This window comes from Trematomus bernacchii, unplaced genomic scaffold, assembly GCF_902827165.1.
Source record: "Trematomus bernacchii unplaced genomic scaffold, fTreBer1.1, whole genome shotgun sequence".
Taxonomy (NCBI): domain Eukaryota; kingdom Metazoa; phylum Chordata; class Actinopteri; order Perciformes; family Nototheniidae; genus Trematomus; species Trematomus bernacchii.
Window position 1 is genome coordinate 445,304 of NW_022987625.1, and position 20,914 is coordinate 466,217.

Consider the following 20,914-nt stretch of genomic DNA (forward strand, 5'->3'; position numbering starts at 1 on the left):
AAGGTCACCTATTATGCAAAATGCACTTTTTGATGTCTTTTCTACATAAATATGTGTGTGTAAGGAGACTCAAAGTGTCAGAAAATAAAACCCTCTCTCTTTTCCTCCTTACCCACATGTCTAAAAACGGGGGAACAACGGAGCTGATCCAGATGTGCTGCTTCACTTCATTACTAAAATGTGGGCTGGCTTTACGTTAAACTCCTGTCAACGTCCCAACCTATCGTCCCCATATACAGTCGCTAGCTGAAAAAAAAAAAAATCGGGATCTCCCAATTTCAAAGCACTTAAGATATTTATTGCTATCGGGATGTTAAGAGCATTCCATGGAATATAACAAAAAGTGTATCTCGAGCCGGTTTCTCAAACTTACCTACCCTACCTTTAAAACAAAAAAATGCAAATAGAGTTAACCCTAACTATAACTAAACCCTAACTATAACTTCATTTTAAAATGCAATGTATTTCACACTGCACACACCCACTCTTTCTGGACAAATAAACCTGGATCCTACAAATGTTAAATAATTATGTTGAAAGGATAACAATAAAGAAGCCAGAGAATTTGTTTACTTTCAAACATGTTTCTTTATTTTGCTTCAAAGAAGCTGAACTTTCAGTCTTTATCAGACTTGTTATGTCCCACTGGGACAACATCTACAAGATATGCAACATAAATAAATATAAAATTCACCTCATCCACTCAATAACTCTGAGCATTCAAAATCTCCATAAACTCAAACGTTTCACATGCAAAACAAACCCAATAAATAGTTATAAATATTATTATATAAATTATTAAATTGCAAAACTATACAATAGCTAATTTTTTGGATGACAAGCCCATCAATATAAAAATAAGTACATTATGTAGTATATCTCATTTACATAAGCTGCACTAGGCAGAGCTTTAAACAAGTCAGGATCAAATCTAAGGCCTAAATAGACCTACAGAAAACATTTTCGATGCATCATATGTCAGACATAATGACAATAAATATACCTATACGTACAGGCGGGTGTGACTTTTGATTTTTGAAGCCTCAGCAGTGATTGGTCAGAGAGCCGCTGGAGATGTTCCCTCATCACCCTGAGTCTGACCCTCGATAACTGGTTGCATTTTAAAACAAACACATGCACTGTGGTGTCGGCTGCTCTGCTAGATCCCTCTAGGGGGTGCTGTTGGCTCTGGTGCAGGTGCAGCCCACAGCCACCTCCACTCTGACGGGCTTCAAGCGGTACTTCTTCTTGTCCCTGCAGAGCTCCTTCTTCAGAAACACCCTGCTCTGTACTACTCGTGCTGAGTTGTAGTCGTGGCTCTCCACCAGCTTTGAGTTCTGGATCAGCACACATCCAGTGCACAGACACTGAGCCCTGTAATAGGTGGAGGGAAAGTGATCTTCCATCGTTTCAAGTCTGGGAAGAAACAAAATGAGTCAGTGAGACGGGGAGGAGAGGTGACAGAGAAATGTTACACCCCATAATGTTTATTCAGAGAGACAGTGGTGTCATCTGGAGGGCACTCCTCTTTATCTTGGCCTGAGTCCAGACTCAACGTGTCATGTGTTACCAAATGAACAGAGGTCATGATCGCCCCAGGACCCGAACCATTAGGGCTCCAAATGACCTGTATGACTGTTGTTAAACAAGTTATCATATTCTAAAGTATTTTAAATGCATCTTCCCTCACCACAATCAACACCCCATAATGACCAAGCCAACACAGGATTCAGAATGTTTTGCAAACATTGCATCAGTGAATCTTGTTTCACAGTCATTGTGTGCACAGCATCATTATGGGGTATCTGAAATGTGAGGAGAGACTCCAACCAGGCTGCTTTCTGTTCGACTTATCATGCCAAAAGAGAATTCAATCACTGGTTTAATATATATCAATGTGTTGCATTTTATAAACATATCAGTTGTTTTATGCATTTCTAAACCTGAACTGATTCAGCTCTATCAGAGCACTGCAGCATTATCAGTCTTTCTGGTTTTACTATTTAAAGGTATGTGTTTGAGTCAAATGAACCTTCTTTTATTCTATTCTCTAAACTACTGACAACATTTCTCTGTTTTGGAATTCAACAGACACTGGAATGGAATGGCTGCCATACATGTAGAGATTGACATTCAAGAACAATGTGGAGTGGTCTCTTTATTTTTTCCTGAGCTGTAGCTGTTATAAGACAAAGATAATAGTTCTCTCTGAAGAGTGGAATTAGCATAACATGGAAATACTTCGTTTATTTTCTCCACTGAAGACCTCAAAAATCTGTCCAAATGTCTAGTTTTCGTCTTAAGTTTAGGTCCATATTCATAAATATCCTTTTGTTGAATCCAGATAGTCTTAAGTGACACACAGTCACACACTGACACTGTTTTTGGGAAACTCAACAACTTAAAATTGTGTCCACCGTGAGTTTGGAACATTACTGACTTCAGAAAGCTGAGGACTGTAAACAGGAAGCACACTCTCCAATCACAGACACACAGACAGTTAATACAGATGACGGATTCCACGTTTTACTCAGTGGCAATTTGCGTCATTCCCAGCAGAAATGTGCCAACAGAGCTTTGGTGATGTCGGGGGGGAATTCCCTGTCCTGAGTGGAGCCGCCGGGCGCGTTGCACCAATACCAGCACTGCCTTCAATAAACAACCAAGATCACTTACGCAACTATTGTGCAAATGTGTTTTCATCACCTCATAGTTTCACTGCAGCTTCATGATGCTGAGAGATGCTGAGTGTTAGAGCTGCACCATTCTATATATGCCAACAAAGCATGAAATGCTTCAATTATAACAAGATCATACATGTTATAGATAAGAAGTTGATAACAATATGAGAAAGAAAAAAAAATAGATATTGATTAAAAATAAATCTTTTGCTTGAATATTTTAAGATTTTTAATATAAATAATAATAGTTCATACATATTTTGGGATCTATCAAAGCTTGAGGACCTTTTATGGAAATATTTCCCCCTCCCAACTTACAACACATCACCCTCACAACTTTCCCAACATGATCTTGAACTAGGACACAAGCACGTATGAAGCAGTCCGGTCATGTTTGATGTTTCCTTCACCACAGAGAAATATTTCCTCTGTTTGATCCAGCCACACTCCATCAGGGACCAATGACGGGGTCTCACCCTTTCAAGCCCCTGACCCCCTGCTGCAGGTTCTAAACAGACCTGACATGTGAGTGCACCGCGTGTTACTTACATGTATCCCCAGGGGGACAGAGATCTGTCCTTCAGGTGTGTGGGGGGCTGCTGCGTGAACATCTCCACGGGGCAGGAGTACGAGGGGCCCAGCGGTTCCTGGTTCTGTGGGGGCCCCTGGAAGTGGCTCAGCTCCCTCTTCGCTGCCTCCTCCAGATCCTGTTCAGGGAGGCAGCGGTTGCTCCTCAGAGACCAGCCGGGGGCCAGGAGCCCAAAGAGGAGCCCAAAGAGGAGGATCTGTGGAGGAGCACACAGCTGAAGGGACGGAGCAGGACCAGCATCTGTGTTCTACACTGAACAAACTGAGACCTTGACTTTAATGAAATGTATTATGACAAAAAACGCTCACATAATTCTACTAGGTCGGTTGAAAGCAATAATATTACGTTGAACTCAATAGTATTGCTTTCAACTAACTTATACAATTATGTGTACATTTTTTGACATACAGCAATACATTTAATTAAAGTCAACATTTCAGTCTGTGTGTGTGTGTGTGTGTGTGTGTGTGTGTGTGTGTGTGTGTGTGTGTCTGTCTGTCTGTCTGTCTGTCTGTCTGTCTCTCACGTACCTGCTTGATGTCCATCCTGTCTCTATGTCTTCTGTGTGTCTGCTGCTGCTGGATCTGCTCTGATTTACCTGCCTCCATCCTCTCACCTGAGATATTTATACCTGCGCATTCTGGGAATAACCGGCATGAGGAAATGGAAACGTTATTCAGTATGATCTACTTCCCCTTTCCTTAGTGAAAGTATCCTGCAGCGGGCAGGCGTGAGTCTACTCACACCATCATCTGTCATTAGTGTCACACACACACACACACACACACACACACACACACACACACACACACACACACACACACACACACACACACACACACACACACAGTTGGGTGCAGAGGCTGACGGCACACAGGAAATATGCTGTCAAACACAGAGTGCCCTGTTGACCTTTCCCACCTGAGCTAATAACCATAGAGCAGCTGATCGCTCTAACTTCAGCCCATCCAATCTTCCAGGCTGGTGTGTGTACAGATCTCCTTTTATCACACACCATTTATTGTGACTGTTTATAACTTCATTACATTGTTTATGTATGTGCATGTGTTGGTTTATATCATATTTCGCATACATTCATTTAACTAAGACTAATATCATTGTTATTTGATCGTTTCTTTAGCCATCTAGTTACCTGTTTATTTCAGGAAACAGTTTTATTTTAGAACAAAACAGCATGTATTTATTTGCTGACATTTGCTGTTCGACGCATATAAATGTATTCATTTATTTATTCAGGACTCTCAGAAAAAAAAGGAATATACATTGTATTCATTTAGATATTATAACACTAAAAGCTCAAATTGATAAAAACATTTATTTTGGTGGTTTGTTTTAGAACATTTAATGGTTTCTTACATTCAAAACAATTGAACCCTTATCATTAAATGAAGATGTTTCATTTGACATTTATCCATGTATTAATTAATTCTTTCAGGACACAAGAAACACTTCACTTAGTCATTTGCATGAACGCACCCACACACACACTGTGTCAGAGTGTGTGTGCTGATGCAGTAATACGATGCTTGAGAATTTCCAGCAGAGTTTGTGTGAGCGGCCATTAGAGCTGCCTTTGGGGGAGATAAGGTGACAGCTATTCTTAGCCCTCCTTTGTGGTTTTTCTCTTTGTGTAAATCTTGCTGATATGAGGAGACTCCAGCCTTACAGGATTACAACACTAACACTCTGAATACATCTGATGATTACATCACATCACTCCTAATGACATCACATCCTATAGTCTTAGAAATCATCAAGTTGAATATGACATCAGGGGCAATTCCATGTATAGATGTGGCTTTAGCATACAGTGAATGGCCACTTTATTTGACTTTTTACATTTATCTGGGGAGGGATGCTGTGGCTCAGTGAGTTAGTGCGCAGATCTTTGCATCGGGGAGCACTGGTTCAATCCCCACTGCAGTCAGCGTGACGCTGTGGCAACAGCAATAAAGTAATTGTAATTAGCTGCACATTTACCAGCCGTGATAAACACATGAATGCATAAGTAATCATAATATTATAGTACTTTGATTTTTGGTGATTTTAGTAAATGTTATGCCTATAAGTATGATTTTAAAAGCAAGACTTTTACTTGTAATAGAATATTTCTACAAATGAGTAGTGCTACTTTTACTTCTATTAAATCAAGTACCACTTGTCACGATCTGTCTGTGTTTTATTTTGTATTGTCAAGATCTGTCTTTGTTTTCCTGCTTTACTTTGAAAGGTGTTGACTCCCTGTCTCATGTCTGCCTTTGCTTCCTGTCTGTGTGTTCCATCCTGTCTGATTGTGTTCACCTGTTGTTTCACCTCCCCTCTCTAGCTGTGTCTTGTCTTGTGATTACCCTTGTGTATTTAGTCTTGCTTGCCCTTGGGTGTTTCTCAAAGTCCAGGACGCTTCCTTGGTAGCACATGTCCTTCCGAGTCAGGTACTTCAGAGGCTAGGCAAGAATCCTTCCTAGCATTCGGAGAACGCAGAATGGAACAGGCTAGCAGGTGTGCGTCATATGCAAGGCCCCGCCTTATTGAGCGCGACTTGTTTGAAGACTCATAACGGCCCGTCCACACGGCGGCGTGCGTTGACACTTTGCCGAACTGCATTGTGGGAGCGTCGCTTCGCTTTGCTCGCGTTGCTCGCTTCAAAGGTTGAGCAATGTTCAACTTTTGAAGCTTCGACGGAAGCGTCAGCCAATCAAATCATATGCCAGGACAAGCTCTAGCCAATCAAACCGCGTGCTTGTGTGTCCGGGGCGGGAGATTCATGTGATTGGTTGTTGGTCGAGTTTCAGACACGCCCACCGGCAAGCTTCAATGCACACCGCCGTGTGGACGCTGCGTAACTGATTTGCGAAGATGTAGCCTACTTGAGTAACTGTATTTTGTAAAATGATCATCTCTCCAGGACAGAACATAAAACCTTCTCCTTCTGTTTGCAGCCTTGAAAAAGTCCTGGAGGATAAGCAGCCATAAGTAAATCATAAAATCACCATCACCAATCAATAATAACATTTGAATTCATATCATACTTGATGTCTGCAAACCTTTTTTACACATATTGGTGCACGTTGTAGCATAAACCACAAATATCAACAAAAGAGGCAAAGTCAAAACAAGGTTAATTTAAATTATTTATTTAGGTGCAAAACGCTCTAAGGTCTCATTCAAACCTAATAGTCCGCTTCTCTGGTGCGCAACAGACGACAGTTTGTTACATTGTTTCATTTTTCAGAAGGTTCGGTTTGAGCTCACACGGGCAAAACTCAAACGGACTATAAACTTTAAACACAAGTCATGTGCACATTTACTACGCCACTGAACATACTTACATTTAAATGTGTACTGCCTGGATTCAGCCATTTTCCGCCAAAGATTATAGATATTGGTCCATGCGCAAAGAATTGTGGGTAATTTAAGACCACCGAGGATACACATGAGCAGCCTCGAAATTTCCTGCAACGAAGGATTCAGTCCTCGGTAGAATTCCAAGGATCCTGGACATTGGAACAGTCCTACGGCTCCTCCAGAGCCACTATTTCAAGGATGCTACGTCATCCAGTCCCGCCGAAGGACTGTTCCAATGTCCAGGATCCTTGGAATTCTACCGAGGCCGGCGTCCTTCGTTGCGGGAAATTTCGAGGCTGCACATGTGTATCCTCCGCGGTCTTAAAATCCCCACAATGCTTTGCGCACGGACCAATTTCCAAAATCTTTGGCGGAAATCACGCTCCATTTAAGGCGGGGCCTCGCATATGACGCACACCTTAGCCTGTTCCACAATTCTTCGTTTTTCGGAAGGATTCTTGCCTCGCTTCTGAAGGACCTGACTCGGAAGACTTGTCCTACCAAGGAAGCGTCCTCGACATTGAGAAACACCCCAAGTGTCCCTTGTCAGTTCGTCGTCGTTTTATGGTGGTTTGGTTCTTGTTCCTGGTGTTCTGGATTTCTGGATTTCCCTGTTCTACTCTCCTATGGCCCCATTTTGTTTTGTGTGTTACTTTCCTATGTGTTCCCCCTTGCCTGCTCCTGTATATTTTTGCATTGAAACAGCTTTTTATTTAATTAAAAGCTTGCCTTTATTTACATGCCCTTACCTGCCTCCTTGTTTATACTGCTTGTGGGTCCGCAATCTTGACAAACCATGACACCACAGCTGTTACCTCATAATTAAACCATTTCAATGATCTAATATTGGCTGGTTAAGTTTAGGCACAATCACGGCTTGATAAAGATTAAGGGAACATTGTGTTAAAATAATAACTGATTGTAGTCATGGTTAAAAAAAAAAAGCATTGACTGTCGGCAGAAAACAGGAAGCAAGCAGAAAAGTGAGAGCGCTCAGATGTCCAACCACCTCAACTTCCTGCTGTGCACTTTGTGGCTCTATAATATTGTGACATGTCATGATATTATATTACAAATGACATCACCCTTTGCCCGCTGAACGTTTGATGTCATTTTCACATTTATTAATATCATATTGGGGCATTTGCTGAAGCGACTGTCTGGCCCTCCTTTGCCCTGTCTCCTGTCTGGAGGACCTTTGCTTAGCAGGATATGTTTCGTTTGTGTTTGTTTGTGATTAGAATGATAGAAAAACTACTGGTTCCTTTTTATGAAACTTGGGCCAATGGGCCAAGGATAAGCCCATTACCCGTGAAGCAAATCTGAATCCCAAGGTGGATACACACTTTTCACCTGCCAAAGGTCTGCACTTAGCCTCTAGCTTAGCCTGATGTCAAACCAAATAATGAAAACTAAGAAAAGCAAACCTAAAACCAAAACAGAATTGTACATAGGCCCTATGGGATATTTTAAACGAAAGAGAGGGAATGTCCTCTTATCAGCCTGGGTGTGTTAGGGGCATTCACAGTTGAATTTCCACCGGTCAGTCCCCTTGGAATGTATCGATCTGTGTGAAGCCTCTGCAGACATGAACACCAGAGTGTGTGTATGCAGAGCAGGGACTTCTGGGAAAGTGCTGGCAGCAAAGAGCACGCTCGTGAACTGTCAACGGGGGGGCGGGGGGGAGCCTGCCTGCGGGGAAACTGTGGACCTCTGTCGCCTGTCAGCGCAACTGAAATGATGAGGTTTAAAAAAAGCGGGCCGGGCCGGCCGTCTGTGATTCTCCAGAACACACAGATGGCCAGTCCGCCCCTGAGTTCCCTCTTTTTTAAATGATTCACTGCCGCAGTGAATCATTTAAAAAAGAGGGAACAGTATCAGGGGCGGAGATGAGATGGGAAAACCACCATGATAGAGATTATGGTGAGGGAGAAAGTTGAGGGGCACATAAATATTAATTTACATAATCTTTGGTTGAACTGATGATAACTGTGCCATCGACTGGGTGAGCTGAAAGTATTTCCAGACATTTGGATCATGTTTCTTGAATTTAAGTGTTCTATAACTGTTAAATCCTTCCACTGGAAAAAAAAAACTAGGGATGTTTATTCAATCATGTCCCAATTATGGAAAACTAAGCAAATTTCTGGCTCAGATAAAGGTCACAGGGTCCGAAAAAGATTTCCTACATGCAATACAGCAGCATTCAGAAAATAGCTCTTACATATTAATTTGTTCCTCCTCTCCAGATGACAGACTGACCATTCACCGTCCTATAAAGCCCTCTCTATATGGAGAGTCCTAGTGGGACATTCCTAGCTATAACTCACTTTAAGTACTGTAAATGGCACATTTAAAGATAATTATTCACACCAAAACCCAGCGGCCCATTTTAAGAAGCCATCACTTTAGTGTCTTGATTATAAACTTGTTTTCCTCATTCTCATTAAGTATGTTTGAATTTAAATTGATTATGGAGACAACTTGGGGGTGCTTGGGTAAGAAACTCGTTTTTATTCAGGAGGCTAAAACAGGCAACGTGTTTCCTCTGGTGTTTAATTATTGATTCACACTTAACAGCTTTCTTAAGAAACACATCACTATATACACGTTTCCCATACTGTTCACTTCATAAAGAGAAGAGGAAAGATAAGAAGCTGCTTAAGAGATGACTAAATCACTCCGCAGTTTCAGAAACACACTTGTTTGTCTGTAGTTTAAATGTATACCAGAAACACACTTGTTTGTCTGTAGTTTAAATGTATACCAAAGATACTTCTGCTCGGCGGGAAGACTCCACAATGCTTTCGTGAGAGAAAGAATGTGCAAGACTGGTTTAACCGGTTCCAGCTGCAACTCTCACGCATTAAACGTTAACATTAGAGACGCATGCAATCAGAAGTGCACGCCATGAAGGGTTAACAAAAGCCCCACCAGCTCTCGCTCTTTTTGCGGTTGTTTTGTGTCTTTGTAGTTGTGTTAATTGATCCTTTCATTACATTTTTAACCTGTGGTTTTAAAGTAAATTCTGGTGGCACTAAAAAGTAATTTGTGTTCATCCTTTGGGCCATGAATATCTGTGTTGAGATATTTCAGGCCAGACCAAACTGATGGACCATGGCTATAAAGAAACATTTTAAAATGGCAACAAAAAAAACAGAGCAGTTATTCTGCAAGGAACAATTTATTCTATAAAAAGAAACATGTTCTGACTTTGTCAATGTATTGAGTTCTTATTAGTAAAATACTATCATGGTGAAATATTTTTATACATTTTGATCTTAATACTTTTTTTAGTCACTCCAAACTTTTAGTCTGAACAGTTTCTAGTGTTGGACTTTACAACCACCACGGCCCCTGGTAGAGGCCCACACACACACACTCAAACACACACACACCACTGTTTTGCAATAACAATAATAAATAGCAATATGAACATTCGAAAATGTGTTACAAATGTTACTTGTAAATTGAAATAACTTTTTTATTTTAAATGTTATCTGCATGCCCTTTCTAGTAGTGTTTTATTTTTGCTGTAACAATGTACATTTCCCCTCTGTGACGAATAAAGGTATTCTGATTCTGTTGCTAACGGTTACAGTGCATCCAACAAAAAGGTGTATGTTAACTAAAATGTATATCTTTGTCAGGTTACAAAGGTTTTAAACTGTTTTACACTAATTGACTTTTAAAAGGCATTGAAATTGTGCAGTTTTTCTGTTGGCATTTTGATCTGGGTATCAATTCCAAAATGTGCAGCCAGGCTAGCATGAAGCTAAATGCTAACATGCTACAGTTTAGCAGGTGTAATGCTCACCATCTCAGTTTAGTGTGTAGGCATGATAACATTTGACAATGTGTACTTATCCCCAGCTACAGCTGAGGAGGTTGTCATTCCTTTTTGCAACTTCGTCTTGACCTGGCCCCACATGGACATTTCTAGTGTTACTATCAATATAGTTCATTCTGAGGGAACCATGAATGTCTTCATTCATGAACCAAATGGCTGTTTGAACACCGTCATTGTGAAGCTCGTGGTGGCACAGGACAGGAAGTGACCACAGTCAGAGGGATTCTTCCTCCAGGGACTAAACTCTGTACTGCATGTCATTACAGTCCATCAGGTAGACATTGAGACACTTCACAGGGTCGGTGAAATGTTGATCTGCTGGTGGAATAAGTAGAAGTTTGTACTGTAGATCAGTTCTAGAGACATTATTCTTAGGGTATTCTGTATATTCCACATCCTTTATGCTGAACAACGCATGCATTAAGTGCATCTTCATTTAAACACCCACTCCTTGGTGCAAAGAAAAACACAGGCAACTGACCTCTTTATCAAAATAGTTTATTTAGAAGTCTTTTGTCACAAAAGCAAGACACATTTTGTCTCTAAATGTCTCTGATCCAACTCTCACTCCAACTAAAAATGTGACACAAATAAAACAGTTTATTACTTAAGAGCTAATAAGAAAACAAAATGCTGTAGATTTTTTAAAAGAAAGAAAAACAATACTTCACAACACTGTTGCCTCTAATCATACGCTTGAAAGAATTTGATGACTTGCTATTATTTTACAAGATGCGACAGTGAACACTGCCCTAAAACACAGAGCACACAAGTCATTGGTTAAACATGGGCCTGTGATCGCTCACAGGGGCCAAATACAGATGTTCAAGAATTTGCAGATTTATACAAAGAAGTGTTGTCGTGCCATGTAGAGCCGAGCCAACGATCACACACTCCACACAGAAAGTGAAGAAGTGCTGTGATGGAACACTATAGGCAGAGACAGACCAAAGCTGATTCAATGTTTAGAATTCCTTTTGTTTTTTTTAATCACACCAGAACAGCCAAGATGCCTCCTTTTGACTGAAGGGGCAAAGGGAGCAGCAGATGATCGAGCCCCCCCCCCCCCCACCCTGCTGTTTCTCTACTGTCAAGTCTACACCAAGTGTGGGGGGGGGGGGGAGAAAACTCTCTAGAATGGAGCAGAGCCAAACCTCTCTGAGGCAGAAAAGCACAAAATGATTTTCCAGTCGGCCACTTCATTTTCACAAAATAGTAACTTTTTACACGTCTTTTGAAGGCAGGGGCACCACGCTCGGCCCCATGGCCCTCATGGCTGCCCACCACGGGGCCGCACAGGCAGCAGGGAGGAGCGGGGGTGCGTCTATTTGGTGGGGATCTTTGCCCGTTTCCGGGCGATGGCGTCCTCCACAGCCTTCAGCTGTTTCAGCAGCTCCTCTCGACGGGACAGTGTGTTGCTGGGTTTACCGGAGCCCGAGCCCGAGCCGGCAACCGGGGGGGGGGCCGGGGGCCGCTGGCTTCCCTGGAGGCGCCGCTGGGCCCTTTCCAGAAGACTTGGGGGGCGGGGACAGAGGACGTTTTCTATGGGAAAGAAGCTGGAGTTAGGGTTGAACTTAAAAAAATTATTTAAAACCTGACCTGAAAAACAAATCAATAAAAAAAACACTCTTTAATGTAGACATTTTAAAACTGAGCTTTTTCTTTGTACTTCTCATTACATTTAAATTATTTGAAATTACAGCCTACCTTACTTCTTAAAGAGTTTGTAGGATTAGCAAAATACCAAAAAGTAGTGTTTGCAATTCCTAACAACCCATCTGACTGACGTATACAAGATGATGCTAATGTTACAAACCATCATCGGACACAAATTCATTCATAAATGCGTCTATCCTTCCTCCTTCAGATCTGACTGGAATCTCTTTTCAGGAACACTTTGATACTGGGGAATTGATGCCGTAGCCAGATGATATTATTATTCTTTTGCAGAGTAATATTTCTGTAAAATGTTGTCCTTTTTGTATGTGTGCTCGGAAACTCTGCGTTTGTGTTTGGCCTCAGTGAACATGCTCACTGCAGAGAGTAGACTTAAGAATTTCACTCTTCCAGACGGATCTCTTTTTTTTAACTCAATTTGACATCTGTTATTGTGTGATCGAGTCCTACAGAAATGACTTGCACCAACCTGTCTCCCTGGGGGGGCATGGGTCGGGGTCCTTGGCCTCTGGGCCGATCCATCCTGGGGGAGAGTGGGGGTCGGCCCGGAATCCTCTTATCCCGACCTGAAAAACAGCAGGTTCACAGTCACTACGGCTGAACACGCTGAATGGTTTAGGGCAGGGGTATTCAACTCAAATTCAACGAGGTCCAGTTAGAGAAAATGTCCCCATGCAAAGGTCCGGAACATCAAAATGTCTAAGTTGCTTTATGAACTAGTGTGATATATTGAAGTAGCCTGCAGCTGTATCAACGTCTGCATGTAATCAACAACTGACTGCCAATCAAATAAAGAAAGTACAATTCATAAACAACAATATTTATTGTCAACTAACATTGAACTATACAGATATACAGTAAATACTGTGGATGTGTGTAATGTTCCTCTCCGGCTGCATTTAAAAATAAAATAGAGAAAATAAATAAAACTATGTGCATCTTAAAAAGTGCTTAATTTTAGATAAATCAAATAAAGTGTAGCAGCAGCTTGAGTTTCCCTTTTTCTTTGTTAACCGTTTCACATCATGACTTAACAGTTTCAGACGATTATAGAACATATCAGTCACATCATAACAATTGAACAGTTTTAAAGTTTCTCTTTCTTTCCCTCTTATATTGCAGTCTCTCACTCACTTCTTTGGTTCAGTGCGAGAATTGAGCTTGAGCTTGTCCTGCCAGGAGTTTAGATCTGGGCTGAAATGGTGTCAGGGCCATTACACACATGCAGGTGCTCATTGGTTAGCCTGGAACCATATTTAGTGTTAATAATGTTCATTGTGGAGAAAGCTGCCTCGCAGCTGTTTGTGGAGCCAAACATGGTGAAGATGTATTGGGTTACTTTCCTCCGCCTGTTCACTCTCCTCTCCTCTCACTCTACCGCTCTCTCGTCTCTTCTTCTGTGTTTCTCTCACTCTACCGCTCTCTCGTCTCTTCTTCTGTGTTTCTCTCACTCTACCGCTCTCTCGTCTCTTCTTCTGTGTTTCTCTCCCTGTACCGCTCTCTCGTCTCTTCTTCTGTGTTTCTCTCACTCTACCGCTCTCTCGTCTCTTCTTCTGTGTTTCTCTCCCTGTACCGCTCTCTCGTCTCTTCTTCTGTGTTTCTCTCCCTGTACCGCTCTCTCGTCTCTTCTTCTGTGTTTCTCTCACTCTACCGCTCTCTCGTCTCTTCTTCTGTGTTTCTCTCCCTCTATCGCTCTCTCGTCTCTTCTTCTGTGTTTCTCTCCCTGTACCGCTCTCTCGTCTCTTCTTCTGTGTTTCTCTCCCTGTACCGCTCTCTCGTCTCTTCTTCTGTGTTTCTCTCCCTGTACCGCTCTCTCGTCTCTTCTTCTGTGTTTCTCTCCCTGTACCGCTCTCTCGTCTCTTCTTCTGTGTTTCTCTCACTGTACCGCTCTCTCGTCTCTTCTTCTGTGTTTCTCTCCCTCTACCGCTCTCTCGTCTCTTCTTCTGTGTTTCTCTCCCTGTACCGCTCTCTCGTCTCTTCTTCTGTGTTTCTCTCCCTGTACCGCTCTCTCGTCTCTTCTTTTGTGTTTCTCTCACTGTACCGCTCTCTCGTCTCTTCTTCTGTGTTTCTCTCCCTGTACCGCTCTCTCGTCTCTTCTTCTGTGTTTCTATCCCTTTTCCGCTCTCTCGTCTCTTCTTCTGTGTTTCTCTCCCTTTTCCGCTCTCTCGTCTCTTCTTCTGTGTTTCTCTCACTCTTCCGCTCTCTCGTCTCTTCTTCTGTGTTTCTCTCCCTCTATCGCTCTCTCGTCTCTTCTTCTGTGTTTCTCTCACTCTTCCGCTCTCTCGTCTCTTCTTCTGTGTTTCTCTCCCTCTACCGCTCTCTCGTCTCTTCTTCTGTGTTTCTCTCCCTCTACCGCTCTCTCGTCTCTTCTTCTGTGTTTCTCTCCCTCTATCGCTCTCTCGTCTCTTCTTCTGTGTTTCTCTCACTCTTCCGCTCTCTCGTCTCTTCTTCTGTGTTTCTCTCCCTCTACCGCTCTCTCGTCTCTTCTTCTGTGTTTCTCTCCCTGTACCGCTCACTCGTCTCTTCTTCTGTGTTTCTCTCCCTCTATCGCTCACTCGTCTCTTTCGCCCCCTGTCGGCGGCGGTTAAAATAGAATCGCCCCGTCAAAATTGAAATCCCCTATTAATGTATTGATTATAGGTCCGGCTCCGTATAGGTCGGCGTCTGGGTCCGGACCGCCTGTTACTGAACTATGGTTTTTAGAGGATGGTTAAAAAAAAAACGGTCTCACAGCTGTAAAATATTATCTATTTTTATAAAAAGGTCTTAACTTCTACATTGGGCAAGGATAAAAAAAATATCAATATTTTATTAATAAGATAACTAAATGATTAAGCAACCGTTAAACCATGCCAAGTTCTGTCAAGTTTTAATAGCACAGTCATAGTCCATGTTTTGCTCTCCTGATACGAAGGTCAGTGCACTAACCCACTGAGCCACAGCCTCACATGAAGACGTGTCTGGTTCTCACCTCTGTCTGGAGACATGGCCATCCTCTTACTGGGGGGGGAGCCGGGCCGCTCTTTGTCTGCAGGCAGGTACCTCTTCCTGTTGCCCTTATCTCCCTGCTGCTGCAAAACCAACACACATGAGTCAAACAATGCAAATAAAGATACAATACATGCAGACAATTATAAATTCAACTTCGAAGTAATTTACAGGTAGCTTTTACAAAAAGCTTTCAGAGAAAACATGTCTGTACTTATGATTATCAGTCGTGGTCGGAGGGACATATTTTATTGATTCAAAAGGCATTAAAAAGGTAATAAAACATAACTACCATCACCTCTCAATGTCACAAATAATACAATATCTTGCATGTTCCATCTTTTTAAAAACCAAAGTGTCACACAGACGCCTTTTTCACTGGCAGCAGTGACTTCCTGGAGGGGACTGAGAAAGAAACAGACCCTTTAAAAAGAGAAAGTGAAGCGATAGAAACCTTGTTGAGGAGGGTGAGTTTGATGTCTTTGTGGGAACCTGAACCTCCATAGCTTCCTGGGGGGCCCATGGAGCCAGGTGGGGGATGTACATGGTGGCCCCCCCTGCTGCCAGGTCCTGACCTGGGCCCGGGGTGGCCCCCTCTTAGTGTGGCATTAGACGGGTCCATCTTCCTGCGGTCCTCTCTGAAGGGTTCCTCTTTTTTTGATGGTCTCTCTGTGATGAGGAAAGAAAAAGATGAGACCCGATGAACCATCAAATGCTAATCATCAGTTTTATACCTCCCATTTACAGAAACATTGAAAATATTTAAAAAAAGAAAGAAATTGTATACGTGCCATTTTTTACTTTTCCCCCCCAATTGTTTATATTTTGTTTTTGTACATTAAATACTTAAGTGTAAAGATGTGTGAAAGGATGGTGATATCCGTCTTAAAATCACAACTGTGGTACTTTTAATTTAATTATAGCATGCAAAACATACATTTTGAAGAATAAGTGTAAAATATGAACTGTAATGCCTCTGCAGCAGAGTTTGTAGAACGTGTTTTCATTCACCGACTGATTTCAGCTGCTTTCTCATTCCACACTTGTCCATTCTTTGAGTAGCGACCCATTCTAAAATGTATGATCCTTATGTTGTGCTTTTGTAGCAGCCTATCCCTCCGCCCTGCAGCACTCACCCCTGATCTTGTCTCTGCCTTGTGGAGGCCGGTCCCGCACCGGCACTCGCTCCTTGCGGGGGTGATTGGTGGTGGGGGAGCGGGAGCTGGCGGAGGACACGGGGCTGGCCAGGTCAGCATACATGTCGTCTGAGTCTGCGCTGCGCACCGAGCTGCTGCTGGACGAAGCCGAGGACACGGAGGACACGCTGCTCACACTCAGAGATCTGAGGGAGAGACACAACATCCAGACTGAACTGCTGCTTCTCAGGGTACACTGTGTACACTGCACAACATGCGCACATGTCTACACACACACACCCTGAATAACAAATATCATACCTGGATTTCCTGGAGGGTTTCCCAACAGAGACGGCACATGAAAGCAAGAGGGAAAAACACAATACATCCATATTACACCGTGTAATCACTAAAACCCATTATATTTACATTTCAAATACCTTTATATTTTCATATTTGGATTGAAGACTGACAGTGACTGCCTTCACAATAATGAAACCAGAAAAAAACTACAATTTAGTTGGAAGCAAAGCCTAAAAGCAGCCAATTATAGTGCAACTAAAACATTTTGCAAGAAATGTGGACTACGTGCCTGAAACCGTTATATTGCATTGCTCCCAATGCCAATATCATTAAGTAAATATTCATTGCAGTAGCTGTTTTGTTGAGGAGTGCACGACAGCATGAGACCATCACACACACACATATAATTGAGTATATTGTGTCTGAATGCACTGCCTCACATGATCCCATATGTAAAGAGAATAAAGACTGACTTGCTGCATAAATGCTTTGCAGTGAAAAGAAAAACCAAAGCAGAAGGGGATTCTGGATGTGAACATGTTTGTGGGTACAGTTCAACATGGGTTGTCTATTCTTCCCTTGGAACTGTGTGGGGGTGAGATTTGAAGTCTCACCAGTAGTATGTCAACTACTGTAACAATGTTTACCGTTGCTTGGCAACATCGTCAGCTGCTCCGGTTAGTCTCTCATCACCAATATGCCGCTTTCTGCTTTACTTCAGATATTTCTTGTTTCAGTTAACATCGAGTTCAATGCTGCAGTTGGTTGGAGTTCCTGTCTCTTGCTGGCTTAAAGATGGGGTATGTAATTTATTTCAGAAACACTTTTTGTTATATTCCATGGAATGCTCTTAACATCCCGATAGCAATGAATACATTAAATGCTTTGACAATGAATACATAAAAAAATGTCATCTGTGGAAGCGGTAGCGCTGTAAAAAGCACGACCAATCATTTGAGCCGGCCCGGCTAAAATAACTGGATGGCCTACCTGCCTGTCAGCCTTCCATCTGTGCACAAACTTATCTCGTGCCCTCATTGGTCATGTGCGCGTTCGTGTGTGTTGGAGGAGGGGCTCTGTAAGGAAGTGGCAGATTTTTTCCGGTTGTGTATTTTCAAATTCTAGCGCACTCGAGCCGGTTTCTCCATAATTACCTACCCCACCTTTAAAGAGTCAAATGTGTAAGTACATTATACTCCATAGATTCATAATTGTATCCAGCAACAATGTCTTAGTATGTGTGCCATTTGGCATTATTAACGAATATCAATCAAAGCTGTTCTGCAAATAAAATGCTTTACAGGTCAAATACCATCTCACCGTTGTATTCCACCACCAACCAGTCAAGTTGATGCTAAAGTTGAAACTGCCATTAGTAGCCTATGTATTCTTATGATGTGGCCAAAAGGTGTTTTGTGAGGTCACAGTCACCTTGCCATTTACACCCCTCCAAATTCTAATTAGTTTATCCATGTCCAAGTTGGAATTTGTGCCAAATTTGAAGAAATCCTTCCAATTTGTTCATGTGGTTTAAGGATTATGAGTATGGGACAAATGTGAGGTCACAGTGACCCTGACCTTTGATCACCAAAATCAGTTCATTCTCAAGGCATTTCTGAGATTTCCCATTCATAAGAATGGGATGGAAAAACTCCCATTTGGCCGACAGACAAACCGCTGCGGTGGAAGGATCAGAATAAATGCACACATAGACGCAATAAATGGTCATCAACATCTCTCTATAAAAAGGAGGGGTTTTTTCTCGCAAACTGCTGTTTTGATGACATAACGGTGTTAACGGCGAGTACCTGGATTTTCTGGATCCGGAGCGTGAGCGAGATAGGGAGTTGGAGGATGATCTGGATCTGGAGCTAGAACCAGAATAACTTCTTCCACTAACACTTCCACTCACAGTTCGCCTGGAAGAGACAGACACTGAAGTGAGAACCCGGCAAGTAGTTCTTATAAAATCAAAACCAGGGTCTACTACCCATCTCTTTGTTCAGATATGATTACACATATCAGAAGGTTTTGATACCAAATGTCTTTACAAATAAAAGGAAATAACTCAATCAGCCACACTCAGGTCCCTGCTACTCTCGGTCAGAAACATCTGAAACACTAAGGTCATTCCCAAAAAGGAATATTAGTCCCAAACCACTGTGGTCATATAGAAGAGCGTGGATGTTTTTAACAGAGGTTGTTTGCTGTCAGTGAAGTTATTAGTGTTCCAAGTTAACATTCATTTGTAGAACTTGAGAAAATAAACGGACAACTTTTATCCTCTATCATTTAATAATAACATGGCTAAACCACTGGAAAACCTATGGAAAGTAAATTTCAACAATGTGTGTTTCCATTTCAACATTCTGACACTGTCCAGCGGTTACAGTGTTAGTGTAAAGGTAAAACAGCACACAACAGGCACATCGGTTGTTGCTAGTGTTTAAACACAGAAAATTGTGATTTATGTTAGTATATCAAGCATCCATGACTTTCATCCAGTCCGTAGATATAACCTTAGTATATCCATATTTCATATCATTTTAGGCAGGAGAATAACCATTTAGATTCCCAATATCTGATCAGTTTATCCAAATAATGCCTATTTGTTTCAGAGATGTGACGGACCCGCTGCTGGGTGCCATAACATATAACCGGCCATCTTGCTTGAGTATACTTTAGGGTTAACAGTCCGCTAGTAAAATATGACTCCATTTAGTGGGAAGTACTTTGTAGTACATGCACATTGAGTAGGTAGACTGGGGGTGTTTCTCAATCGCGAGTAAAGCTGCTTCAGAGCCACTATTTCAAGCATACTACGTCATCGAGTGCCGCCGAAGTACTGTTCCAATCTCCAGCATACTTGGAAATCTACCGAGCCCGGCGTACTCCGTTTGGAGAAATATCGAGGCTGCACATGAGTAGACTCCGCGGTCTTCAAATCCCCACAATGCTTTGCGCACAGACCAATTTCCCCAAATCTGTGGCGGAAGATGTAAGGCGGGGCCTCTCATATGACGCACACCTGCCCACTTGCTAGCCTGTTCCACTCTTTGTTTTCTGAATGCCAGGAAGTATTCTTGCCTCGCTTCTGAAGCAAGACGCTCGGAAGACATGTGCTACCAAGCAAGCGTACTCGAGATTGAGAAACACCCAGAGTATCATACTGGGAACCACTCAAAAGACAGGAAGACACTTCAAATATCTTCATAATGATACTCCATCCCACTTCTCAGGCCAGTAACAGGTATTCAATATATAAATATATATATATTAGGGCTGTCAAGTTAACGCGTTAATAACGCACATTTTTTTTAACGCCACTAATTATTTTAACGCGATTAACGTATGTGTTGTCCTCGGCCGCCCCGTAGTTTCAGAGCGCATCGAGTTTAAAATACCATCTACAAGCTGATGCTGACAGCCCCGCTCCTGCCGCCCGCTTGTGGCAGACCACACTTCCACGCTCACCGGCAGGCCTGGACTGGCCATCGGGAGGACCGGGAGGGTGTGTGTATGTGTGGCGCGAGCGAAGCACACCTTACGTGTTGTTGTTGTTAGCATCTGGTGCTAGCTAGCTGCGCTAACGGATATAAGGAGCTGTTTCAATGAAAACAGAGGAGTGACATTTTGCCGACAACTGCGCTGAGCACTTGACTTTATGCAGGTAGCCAGACAGTGGGACATTGCACGAAAAGTCAGCACACTCAGCACGGATAGTGCGCACAACATGATTGCAGCGTCCAGGCAGCTCCCGTTCGAGCATATGCCTCGAGCTGCACATAGCTCCAACGAACACACACACACACACACACACACACACACACACACACACACACACACACACACACACACACACACACACACACACACACACACACACACACACACACACACACACACACACACACACACACACACACACACACACACACACACACACACACACACACACACACACACACACACACACACACACACACACACACACACACACACACACACACACACACACACACACACACACACACACACACACACACACACACACACACACACACACACACACACACACACACACACACACACACACACACACACACACACACACACACACACACACACACACACACACACCACACCACACGACACACACACCACATTATTGTATGAGAGAGGTTCCAGGTTGAATTGAAGCGAATATTTGTAATGTTCAGAGGTTGTTGTGTTTAATATTCATAAGAATATTTGTCATTGTTCAAAAGATAAAAAACAAACATATAAGTCCACTCATGTTGATAAGAGTATTAAAAACTTGAAA

At 42.5% G+C, this 20,914-nt stretch overlaps 2 protein-coding genes across 2 annotated transcripts in view; both read right to left on the reverse strand.

Annotated features, from left to right (window-relative positions):
- Positions 1–1,158: 1,158 nt before the first annotated feature.
- On the reverse strand, positions 1,159–3,836 carry LOC117484407 (interleukin-17C-like). The gene is made up of 3 exons (XM_034132869.1): positions 3,801–3,836; positions 3,231–3,466; positions 1,159–1,416 (listed from the first exon to the last, which is right to left on the reverse strand). The coding sequence occupies exons 1-3, from the start codon at positions 3,813–3,815 to the stop codon at positions 1,170–1,172; spliced, it is 498 nt and encodes a 165-aa protein (XP_033988760.1). The 5' UTR covers positions 3,816–3,836; the 3' UTR covers positions 1,159–1,169.
- Positions 3,837–10,967: 7,131 nt separating this feature from the next.
- LOC117484399 (zinc finger CCCH domain-containing protein 18-like) overlaps positions 10,968–20,914 on the reverse strand; it is a 38,486-nt gene continuing 28,539 nt past the window's right edge. The window contains 8 exon segments of the mRNA XM_034132859.1: positions 10,968–11,937; positions 11,939–12,028; positions 12,633–12,729; positions 15,135–15,234; positions 15,606–15,820; positions 16,288–16,493; positions 16,609–16,617; positions 18,399–18,509. Of these exon segments, the coding sequence (XP_033988750.1) occupies positions 11,811–11,937; positions 11,939–12,028; positions 12,633–12,729; positions 15,135–15,234; positions 15,606–15,820; positions 16,288–16,493; positions 16,609–16,617; positions 18,399–18,509 (955 nt within the window). The 3' untranslated portion in view covers positions 10,968–11,810.